Source organism: Ictidomys tridecemlineatus, chromosome 12 (assembly GCF_052094955.1).
Source record: "Ictidomys tridecemlineatus isolate mIctTri1 chromosome 12, mIctTri1.hap1, whole genome shotgun sequence".
NCBI classification, from domain to species: Eukaryota; Metazoa; Chordata; class Mammalia; order Rodentia; family Sciuridae; genus Ictidomys; species Ictidomys tridecemlineatus.
Window position 1 is genome coordinate 74,566,679 of NC_135488.1, and position 12,206 is coordinate 74,578,884.

The 12,206-nt window shown below is 33.0% G+C and overlaps 1 protein-coding gene across 6 annotated transcripts in view; it reads right to left on the reverse strand.

Moving 5' to 3' along the window:
• Positions 1–12,206, reverse strand: part of Vrk2 (VRK serine/threonine kinase 2) — a 195,560-nt gene that overhangs the window by 125,534 nt on the left and 57,820 nt on the right. For all 6 annotated transcript variants that reach the window (XM_078029150.1, XM_013357222.4, XM_078029149.1 and 3 more), the window contains exon 8: positions 6,290–6,422. In XM_078029150.1, coding sequence (XP_077885276.1) covers positions 6,290–6,422 — 133 coding nt within the window. The remainder of the gene's footprint in view (positions 1–6,289; positions 6,423–12,206) is intronic.

Consider the following 12,206-nt stretch of genomic DNA (forward strand, 5'->3'; position numbering starts at 1 on the left):
CACTGAAAAGGACTATTGATATCTAACTATAAAAGGGTTTTGAGCATTGGAAGTACAGCTCAGTGAACTTATATAGAATGCACAAGACCCTGGGTTCAATCCCTAGCACTGGAAAAACTAAAAATCTTCTAACTTGAAAGTTGCTTCTTTTATTACAGAATTTAAAAATGCATTTAAAAACATGCTAAGTGAACAGTAAATGGAAAGAGACTTAGACTAGGAATTCATAGAGAAGAGATCTACCTCCAGCCTCCACCATTATTACTTTTTTAGTACTAAGATTCAATAATGCCAGGTGATACATTTCGTTTAACATCTTTTCATTCACTCAGAAAATATATTATGAATTGTTTTCTGAGTCATATATTTGCATAATTGTAATACATAAAGTTCTTTGACTACATTTGATAATTAGCATAATTATTAATAGTAAGCTTTCATAGATTTCAAAAAAATCAAGAATTTACTATTTTATGTAAATGCAATTTACTTATAGTGAGACTATTATTAATAAAAGATTTTTCCTCCAAACTTTCTCAATTTAGTTTCTAAATGTTATTTGGCATCTGATGTTTACTGAGCTTACTAATATGCAACAAGGTAAATTAGTCTTTTCAGTCTAAGTCTGTGGTGCTCTCAAATGTTCAACATTTCAAAATGATAAAGCATTGCCAAGAGTAATAACCAAAAATTAACAAAGAATAACAACAACAACAACAACAACAAAAAAAAACCCCAACAACAACATAACAAAAACACAGAATACTAGGGGTATAGCTCAGTGGTACAGCACTTGCCTAGCAGGTGCAAGGCCCTGGGTCTGATCTCCAACAATGGAAAAAGAAAAAAAAAAAAAAAGGCCTATGTGAGAACTTAGAATTTATTTCAATGAATTAGAATCTGACCAAACTTTCCTATGTATCTACATGAATACACAACAGTGAATCTCAACATCCTGCACATCCATAAGACTAGGATCCTAATTAGAATAAGATATACTCTATGTTTGTATAAATGTCAAAATAGACTCCATTGTCACGTAGAACTAAAAGGAACAAATAAAACATATAGACCATAGAGAATAAAGCATGACATGCAGCAAGTTAAAAAAAAAAAAAAAAGAATGCAGAACCAATAAAAACAATTGTTGTGCTGCTACTGTGCCAGGTACTCTACCTGCTTTTTTATTATTGCATTGAATCACTCGAACAGTGTAAAATATTATTAACCATACTGACAAAAAAAAAGAAGCTAAGAGAGGCTAAATAATTTGTCCAGTATCAAAGAGCAAAACTGGATGGAGCTCAACACTGAAGTTCAAGTCTTTTAGAATCCAAAGTCCATGCTCAATCTAAGAATTCTTTGCCTCCAGAATTAATTTTACTATTATTCAAATAGCATTATTTACACTACTGAAACAGGCAATTTAACTTAAAGCACTGAAAGACATATTGACATAAAGAAACATGCTTTGGTCATAAACAAGCCACAGATACCAAGATCTAAGCTGCATCCCTAAGTTTTATAAAAGGATAGTTGAATGAAAAATTATTTCTTTCAAGCTATTTCACTCTCGTAAAGAAGGATCTCTAATTTAGAATATTTATTTATAAAGTGTTAAATGGTCTTTCCAATCGTACAAAAACAACATAGAGACCACTTTTGAGAACTGGTCCTCAAAAGACAAACTGGAGTAAAATTCACCAATAGGAATGAAAGTGAAAAAGCAAAGTTTAAGTGTTAACCACCCTCCCCCCAAATGGATCTGATTATTTGCCTAAGGGACTTTCTGTTTAGTTTTATTTCTTAATATAGTAGCATCATGGAATATGAAGAGAAACAGGGATTGGTAGAAAATAAAATGAACTTGAAAATGTTTGGGATCAAATGCCCAAAATATGAATATATGTAACCAGACATGACAATATGAAAGCAGAAAACTGCTGATAAGATGCTCCTTGACAAACTGAATAGTGATATATAAAGGACAAATTTAAAGTTTGTTCTTAGTTTTCTAACGGATAACTTATATAATTCAATATTTTGTCCATTAGAACGTACAAAGAGCTACAAAATATTATGGTAACCACATTTACTGTAGTTTCAAAAAAGATATTAGGAAAATAGAATATAATAAATAATATTTCAGATAAAATACTGAACCCAGGTCTCTATTTTTCCAGTATCTTTTAAATTTTAAATTACGTTTCCTCATGAAACCCTACTACGTGAAGATTAAGAAAAGCCATTCAACAGAGCAGAGATAGTTTACATTTGGCCATTGCATAGTCTTTAACAAAAGAGTTCAATTAAAAAGTCAAGATGTATGTTAAGACTTTAAAAGTCATGTGTGAATGTAAACCAATGGTTATATACCACAGAGAAGCAATAATCTTCATTATTGTTTATACATTAGCCAGACTATTTAGAGCAGTCAAATTTACCTACACAGTATATATTTTTGTCAACTAATGAAATAAGGAAATACCAATATTTGATTGCTTACCTTTATACTTTATAATAGGAAAATGAGATTTCTTTTTTGAATTAGTATTTGGGAAGGTAAGTATTGTGCAAACCCTGTCATTTTCCTAAGTTTGGTAACATGAAAATATATTCTCAGTTTATTTCACATGTATTTTGTAAGTTGGTGCAAAATAAAAGGAAACCAGGCAAGAAATAACACCAGACTTGGATTTCATATACTGTAGCAATTGGCAAAAAATTTTTTAAAAAGTTAATATATCTGACACTGAATATATTACATAAACAAATGGACATTTAAAGTACAATTTAGATATCATATTTTATGGTCATCAATGATGTCGAATTAAAACAGGTATTATACACTCAATGCCTAGGTCTGAAGTATTTTAAAAAGCTCAATATGTTAAATGCAGTATATCTCTAGAGAAATTAGGTATTGACTGCATGCCTCAGTGAGTAGAAAAATCTACAGAAATCCATACCACACATTGATCCAAATATTGCTTTTTAACATTACTAAGAATGTAACAAATTTTAAAATAGTATATTTGACAAAGATATAATTCTCTTTAATTATCAGGCAATGAGAATAAGATATGTCAAATTTATATGTGCTAGTTTCTATGAAGAGTAAAGAAATAATGGAAGAAATAAATACAACATACATTACTTTAATTTTATACTGAATAAAAGCAGTTCAGCCACTTAGAAAATACATTTAGGATACATGAGAGAATTGAGTTTGGAAGAATAACTGAAATGTTTGAAAACATACAGATACAGAGATGTATTATAGTTCCAGGTATAGTTATCTGTCCATTCATCTCTATGCATAATTTTTAATCTATAATAATATGAGCTAATAGCTAAGATGGTTATTTCTTTCCCTCCCTTTATAGCTGAATGAGAAAACACTTAGGTGAAGAGGCTGAGATACTTTTTATACACATTCCTTCATTATAAAAACTTAATCCATACACACACAAAAATAGCTTTCCCTTCAATTTCTGAATAACCATTAGAAAAAGTAGGAGCAACTAGATAGTCTGATCAGGTTAATAGTCTTTATTGAGTGGCTAACTCCTAAGATAGTTTACATTAAAATCTGAATATTCCCTTGGCCTGACCAAACCCAGATATACTGGACACATAGCAAATGTTTGGCAACCAGAAGCTCTACTTTGCAGTGATAACTTTTGTTCTCTGTGCTTTCTTTTGCATTATCTTTCCTCCATATCTATTTGACATCATAGCTGGACTGGCACAGAAGATTTTTTTTCTGAGATTAAGCTACATAGTGGTTGTACTAAAAGTAAACACATGAATATTTATGAACTTGATCTTCTGCATTTACCTACAGGATTTATGGTTCTGTTTATTTTGGTTTCTAAATATGGTTAAATAATTATTACCTAATAATTATTTATACAATGCTGAACTGAAATGTTTTATTTTAGAATATTAAATACAATACCTTAAAACACTGTTCAAACACTTGAGAATATCAAATTTTCCATTTTACATACCAGAGTAATTTCATGTAAAAATTTCAGCAAATGTGTGTATACACATGTTCTCATAAACATGAATATATTTATATGTACAAGTAGATACAGATATGCCTAGAAGTTTAAAATATATCATATTTTAAATGCTTGAAGGTAATCTACTATTTAGGAACTCTAGAAAACTTATGATAAAAGTGAATATTCCAGCATAAAACTTTCCAGCAAACACCAAAAATATTTAATGTAGGTTCTTCCCTGAATATTCCTTCCAGAGATATAATATCTTTTTGTGATCATTCTGAATTCAATTTTTCTTCCCCAAGACCAGGAATGGTGAAATCTACTCATCAACATGTATAAGATTTAAGGGAGAAAAAACTTTAAATGACTACTGAATAAAAATTTGTTCAAATATTTCATGAAGATAGAACAATGCAAACACAACATTCAACTATGGAATTAACTGAAGATTATGTTCAGAATTACTACTGTCAAACTTTGGTCAGACCAACAACTAATAACTCTCCTTCCCCTTGTATAAGTACAATAGTTTCTTAGCTATTTTCATACACAAAACCAGACTAATCAGTATCAGTGGCATCAATTCAAATAAGTGGCCTAACCATAAATCAGTATCATTATTAACAAAACTGTACAAATAGTTAAGAATCTGTATGATGAATTTCCATGTGTACCACTATGTAAAAAGTAATTGCATGTTTCTGAAAACTATTAGGTATTGTAAAATAATTCTGGCAAAAGTGAAGAATAAAACTCATCAGAAGTAAAAGAACTTTAAGCTAAAAAAAAAAATCCCCACAATATTCTTGATGTTTATGCTTTTTAAATTTAATCAAAGCTATGTCCCATTGTCTTTTAAGTGCTCACTGATTTATTAGCAATGTAAATGGTGAAAAATTATGCGACTCTACTAAATTTCTGAGTGATCATTACTTTTTTAAGAAAATCATACTTGAAAAAAGGTAGTGATTTCTTTTACTCTATGCTGGGAGTATAAAGGCTAAATTCTGTTTCAGAAATACAGTCTAAGTTTCTTAGGTATACAACCAACACACTTGTTTTACTTTTTCATCAGCTTACCTTAAACTAATGTGGGTTTTTAATTGCTCTGGAAAATGATCAAGACCCTCTACATTACATGGTCAATGGTCCTTTTAATAGAAAAGGCAATAATATACAGTTGTTTGCGCCAACTAAAACTCGTTAGAAAGTCTCAGTTTAGGGTAACAGTTCAACAAACCATTAAGAAGTGCAAATGTCTTGCTGCCTTTTAGTGAAAATGTGTTCATCTCAATGCTATTTAAAAATTGTTTATTTAATTTAGCATATTTGAAAATACTTTTATAAACAAAGTTTACAAAGAATATAATTTTGAAAGCCAAAGTTTTTCAATAATCACAATTTTTTCACTAGCATAACATTAGAATTGACTTTTTGTCTTGCTGACAGAGCAACTAAGAAAGTACAGTTGCATTGACCATATTGATTGTGAACAAAGCAACCATCAGTGGGACTCAGCACCATATATTTTCAATATTGACCTCCTACTTCCTTTTCCATGGCTTTCTGGGTCAGCTATTGGATTTGGACTGCAGAGTAATAAACAGCTAAGGTTTAATTAATGGTAAATGAATACAAGACATAGGTTATGACTTTAACTAATTAGGGAATTGTTGAATTAAGTCTGCCTTGGAATGCAAGGCAGTCCAATCAATATCCAATAAAAGGACTATGTATGTAATTTACCTGCAAATGTGTTTCCAATACCATCAAAGTGAGTTTAAATAAGTAAGATATATGAAAGGCGACTAGGAGAGATTTCCACAAGTTAACACTTTATAGTTTCAAGAAAGATATCTTTATTGTGGAGAGATGATATCTTCTAGATTTCTGATAAAGCCACAAGGAAAAACAAATAATCATTCACATGTGCAACTTTATCAAGTCTGATAGTCATCTACAGCATAAAAAATTCTTCACTGACCTCTAGGGTTAACAAAAACAAGCTAGTGACTTTCTGGGCAAGAGAACATCAAACTTTGTTTACTTGCTACCCTTTGGCTCCTTCTTCTGTTGTTACAGTCTAAATTCCCCATGCACTATCAGAAGAAATATTCATTGGTATAACAGGAACTCACTAATGCACATAAAAACCTCAGCAGTGCTCTCACTCCTCAAACCAACTCTGCCAAGGTCATCTCATGCAGTTTTATTACTCTTGACTCTAATCATTCTTCTGAAATAAAAGTAAGAAAAAGAAAAGAGAAACCCACCTACTCCCTTGTGGGCATCCAAGCTGGTAAACTCTATTGTCCCATTATGGCCTTTTCTAGGATTTTCCTGATACTGTTTGTGGTTCCCATTGGGACAATATCTGTAGGAAAGTCCATAATCTGCAAGATAAACCTGGAAGACATGAACAGACAAATGAATAATGCTTTTGTCCTCTGAAAATATGGCCTTTATAATTAAGTCTTTAGAAGCTGATAACTTAGGAACAGTCTCGGATTTTATTAAACCAAGTGGTGCCTCAGGATAAAATATATACAACTAGAGGGCTATAACAACTAACTTTCCAACTTAAATCCTTACTACATCATGGGCATATCTGATTTCTGGGCTAACTTGGATTTAATTTTTCTTATTTTGGTGCTGAATTCCCTTTTCTCCAGGTGGGCATCCAGACATCATAAACCACAATATGTCTTTTTTACCTGTATTCATAAAGGCTTACAAGGCTCAGCCTTCTTTTGTAACCCCTCCCAGAAACAAAACAGTTTTAAGCACGGAAGAGACATAAAAGCAAACATTCTAAAAATATAAATCTAATTTTATAAGTCTCCTCTAATAGGAAGTATAAAAATAGTGAATAGACTATAGAGCTGATGTCTCAAAATAAACCAAAAAATCACCCTCATGTTGTCTGTATTTAAGAATGGAACATCAATGTAGGACTTCTGGTCTTTTAGACTGATCCGTCACTACTGTTATCTTTGTAAGTCAATCAGAATTGCAAGCAGGGTCTCCAAACAGAAATATAAACTGTTCAAAGACAATTCAAATGAATTTTTCTCAGATTACTTTTGGAGAGAATATAAAGTGGGAAGGAGTAGTTTTACGGATATATCATATGTAGAACGGAGAATTGCTGGACATTTTTTGTAACATGGATTCAGAAAATGTAGTTCCCACCCAACTGCTCCCATTCCATTCCCCTGCTCCAAAGCTAAGCAGTTTCAACTTTTAACACATGTAGTTTCATATATATATATTTCTTTACAATGTAGGAAATATTTCCAGATGTGGCTTCAAGATAATAGATAATTATAACCTGCATTTTAAAAGAAAATTCAGTATTTGGATATTAGTTTAAACTTTTGGTTTTAGAATAGCTTAAGTAGAGGATATTTTGAACTTCAAAATATAAAAGCACAAATTTTATTTGTTGGAGAATATCACTTGCTAAGCTGAAAACACATATTTTCATTTGTCTCCCTCTCCCACATGTGCTGCTTCTCAGTATATCCTCAAAAGTAACAAATTTCTCCACCTTAAATAACCACACACTTCAGGAACAGTTGGCTTCCTTCACTATTTCTGATGCATTTATTTATCTCTTTATTTCAAGAACTAAATAGACTTCACCTGGAAGGGTATATATGATAATTCAGCAAACAGAATTATGTTTTAGTACATAAGAGCAGTTTACTACTTTTTAGAAAGTGCTATCAAAAAGCTTTTCATGTTGTCATAAGACCAAAATTTTTAAAAAGGATACTAGGCACCAGGGGTGTTCAGTACTTTCATTGACCCCAACCATCCTTCTGAATTCCTATAGGTAGGTAACATTATCACCATTTTGTTCCTGTGGAAATGGAGGCTTAACATATCTGTACGAGTTGTGTAAGAAAAGGCAGCCAAGATTCTATAGCAGTTCTGACTTTAGAGTTTTCACTCTCAGTCACTGTCAAAAAAAAATGCAGCAGGCAATTGAGTTAAACTCACAAAGGAAACTTTCTTCAAGACTACTGCAATAGGGGAGAGAGTGTGAACTCAACTCCAATGAAACAAAAGGCAGGAAAGTTTATAAGTGCTAGTGAGCCAGTGAGAGAGTACTAGAGAATGTTAGGAGGACATTGGTCAATGTGAATATGCCATCTATGTTTGCTAACTGGCACTGGGTTACTGTATCCCACAGAGACTACCATCCTGCATAGGGCCAACTCCCAGTTCCTTAACAAAAACATGCCTATGTTCTAAAATTTGTAAGACTGGGAGAAAATCTGTCTCAAAGGGACAGGAAAGGATTTACAATTTTGAGTTTTCTTAAGTAAATACTCCAAGAAAAAGGAGGTCAAGACTACAGTCGGGAAGAAACCTGTCGAAAGTTTAGTTAAGTTGATGGGCTCCTTATAACCATCTTGGTCTTTGCTTAGCCATAGGTCTTAGAGTTGTGCTAGGATGCTCAAAATTTGGCAGAGCTAGGTTTAAAGACAAGAAGCTAATAATATAGAAAGAAGGCATATATTAACTATATTTTAGTCAATGAATATTTCAGATGTAAAAGTGATTTAAAGTATACACAGTCACAGCTTCAAGGAGCATGCATATACTCTAAGAAAGTGATCTTTAAAGTACGCTAGGTATTACCAGCCAACCAGAAATGCTCTTGTTAGTCTTAATAAGAGTTACAGATAGAACTCAAAGGATCATGAAGGATCAAAATATAAAATTAAAATTTCTTAGCAAAAAGAACAAGTCTCCACTCCCTTCCCAACTCTCACACATCTTTTTTTATAATCTACTAATTCAGATTTTTGTCTCCTAATTTAGCATATAGTTCAAAATATTTATATTTATATAGCTTTTATGAGAATTGACCTGGAAAAAAAATTCTAAAATTTTTAATGAAAAGTTTGCATATCAAATAGCATACATCATCAACACTATTAGAAATATAGTCAGGGCTCTATTGAAGATATCTAGGGGTGAAATGAGACTTTATGTAATAGGAAGCAAAGTCAATAATCTGTCTCAAGTAATCAAAATGTCAACAAATTAATTTGACTCAATTATGTCAAACTCAAAGTTTTACAGACAGTCTAGAATTTTGCCAGAACAATTCAAAGACAGGAAATAAGGGCTTGGAAGAATCGTCAAACAAGAAAAAGGAGGGAATAAAGGAGCTAACATTTGTGAGATTCTATTATGTGACAATTACTGGGCCAAGTACTTTTCACAAATTAATTCATTAAATGTATACAACTATTCTCAAACCATGTAGCACTGGTTCTATGAGGAAGCTGACCATTCACTACTTAAATAACTTGCTCATGAAACAGAGCCAGTGAAAGATGGAAGCAGTACTCAAATCCAGATCAGTATGACTTCCAAAATCATCCTCTCTTCCCCTCTTAATAAAATATAGAAGTGTCTCTGTCAATTTCTGAAGTCATATCAACATCAAAAATAAGTTGAAGCAGAACCCAATCTACAATAGGGGTCACAGGCTAGGACTTATTTTTGTACCCTTTAAAACTAAGAAAAATGTACATTTTTATGTGATTGTAAAAGAAAGGAATGAAAGCTGAGAGAGGAAAAATACATGACTGTAAAAGGAAGGAAGGAAGAAAGGCAAGAGAGAAAAGAGAAGCAGGGAAGGGAAGGAGGAAGGAACTAATAGAGAACCACATGCGACTCAAGGAGCTCAAAGCCTAAAATATTTACTATCTGGCTCTTCACAGAAGAGGTCTGTCAACCTCTAGGGTGAAATTTGGTTTAGTTATTTTTTATACTATCCTTTTTTCTCTATGTGTAAAATAAAAAACAGATAGCTTATACTTTTTCACTTTACATATAAATATGTATAATATTCCTAGTTTTAGGCAGGCCTGCCTTAGGAAACCCAAAGATTTACACCAGAATTGAGTATGGGGTGATTATTTGCATTGTAATAAGACTAGCCATAGGAATATTTAAATAGCTATCTCTCTAATGCATTTTAAGTGAGTTTCTTTTTATGCCCTTTTTCTGAATACAGTAACCCCTTCCTTCCTCCATAAGTACAAAGGACAGCCCTGCTTCAGAGTACTTTCTATTGTACTTTGCTGCCTCTCACATTTCCATATGACACTCCATATCAATTATGTCCCTTTCCAACTTTTTGAGGGGAGATGCACCATGTCAGTATCCACATTTACTAAGTGCAAGTTACCAGTGCTCACTGAAACCATTTCCTTGGAGGGTCTCATTGTTTTAGTGTACTTATCTCCTTCCCCTGAAAAACACCCAAATGGAACTAATGCTTCCATGGACTCTCAATTTTAATATCTTATAACTTAACAGATAGTGTGGCACCCATCAAGGTACACTCCCATTAAAAAAGGATTGACCTTTCACCTATAAGGAATACAATAGGCCCACAGCCTCCAGCAGCAGGGCCACTGGGATCTGCTGCACAGCCTGAGAACAAAAGCCATACTATTCTTAGGCAGCCTCACAGATGACTAGTCATGGGGAGGAAAGGGAACCCTCTTCTACTCAATTGGTGTCTCCAATCATCATCATCATCATCATCATCATCATCATCATGTAAAAATCTTTTTATTTTTATTATCATTACTTTATAATAAATTATAATGATAAATATTATTAGAAATAGTTATTTGTTGGCATTATTTTTTAAAAAAATTATTATTTTAAAAAAATAATAATCTTTGCTATGGAGCCCAGAGATGGGTTGGCCGAGAATGTCAGATGTGCATTGCAGTTCAATGTTCTCCCTTTCACAAGGGTCAGATCCACAGCCCACCCTGAGAGCTTCCCTATCCAATTGTGTTTACTCTTTTTATCTTGCACAGGTATCATATTCCCTTCTCCCAACGAAGTCCTTGTACTCCTAATTGTCTCAGCATCTGTCTCCCTGAGAACCTCATTTGACACAGCTGGTCAGTAAATAATATCCTTGATTAATAAATGAAATGAAGATGAAAAACACATAATCCTTCAAGTACTACCAATGAGAACACAATTTGCCATAAGCCAGGATGTACCCATATACGCCTTATTCTCAAGTTTTGCACTTGGTTAAGCTTTTATTTCCAGTTGCCTTTGCTGCCTGATGCTTGCATGAACAATAAAGGCTTTATTTTTCCAGAAGAATGGGTGAACTAAGGATTAAAAAACATCCTGTGACAATTCTCCTTGACATAATTTGTATCAGAAGGGCCTTTCTCCTCAACTGGGCACTTTTCCAGCGCCACCCCAAGTGCACTCTTACCTTCTACCACACTTTCTGAATTCACACTTAGACTTTCTGGACTCACCTGAATCCTATCCTGGCACTGAGATACTTTCAATCATGAGCAATGTCTTAGTTTTCACTTGTATCCCTGTGGTTTACTATTATAAAAAAGTATTTAGCTTTTATTTATGCCTCAGTTCCATATCTGGAAGCTGGAAGCTCCAAGGAGAGGAAAGATCAGGATAAGGTGCACACACCTTTGTATCTGTGACATCTCAAAGGCCTTCTGCATGGTAGGTTTAAATAAATTTTTATTGTTTTGACTTGATAATAATTGGACCAACTGAAATAATTTCTTTCCATAGATATCTGGGCACCAAGCATAATAAACTACTGGGAATTGTACATTTTAATAAGAAAAAAAAACTGTACATTCATTGAACTCTTGCTAAGTAAGAGCATTAAGTGCGTTATACTAGACAAATCATTTAAACCTGATTAGTCTAATAAGTTATTTTAAGGTCTTCTAAGGATGAGAAAATAGGATAAGGTTTGGTACTCTGTGCAAAACAAATTTATAGCAGCTAGAAAAGCTGGGCTTTGAACTTAAATCAGTCTGACCAGAAGACTGTGTTATTTTCTATCTGGCCCACATTGAGGAAAGGGAGAGAGCTTAGCACATCTGTAGGTAGAGAAGTAAGATATGCTCTAACAAAAGTGTAGCAGCCTATGAAAGTTTTGACAAGTTGAGATTATTTCCATTAATAAGACTCAGAAGAAGCAGCAACATTTAAATTGGGCCTTGAAATACATCTAAGATTTCCACAAATGGAGATAGGGAAGAAGAAACAACACAAGAAGGAAAACAAGGTGTGGGTTGGCGGGTACTGGTAGTCTAGAGGTTAGTGGAAACACAAGTCAGAAAAAAAAAAAAAGATCCATGTTCA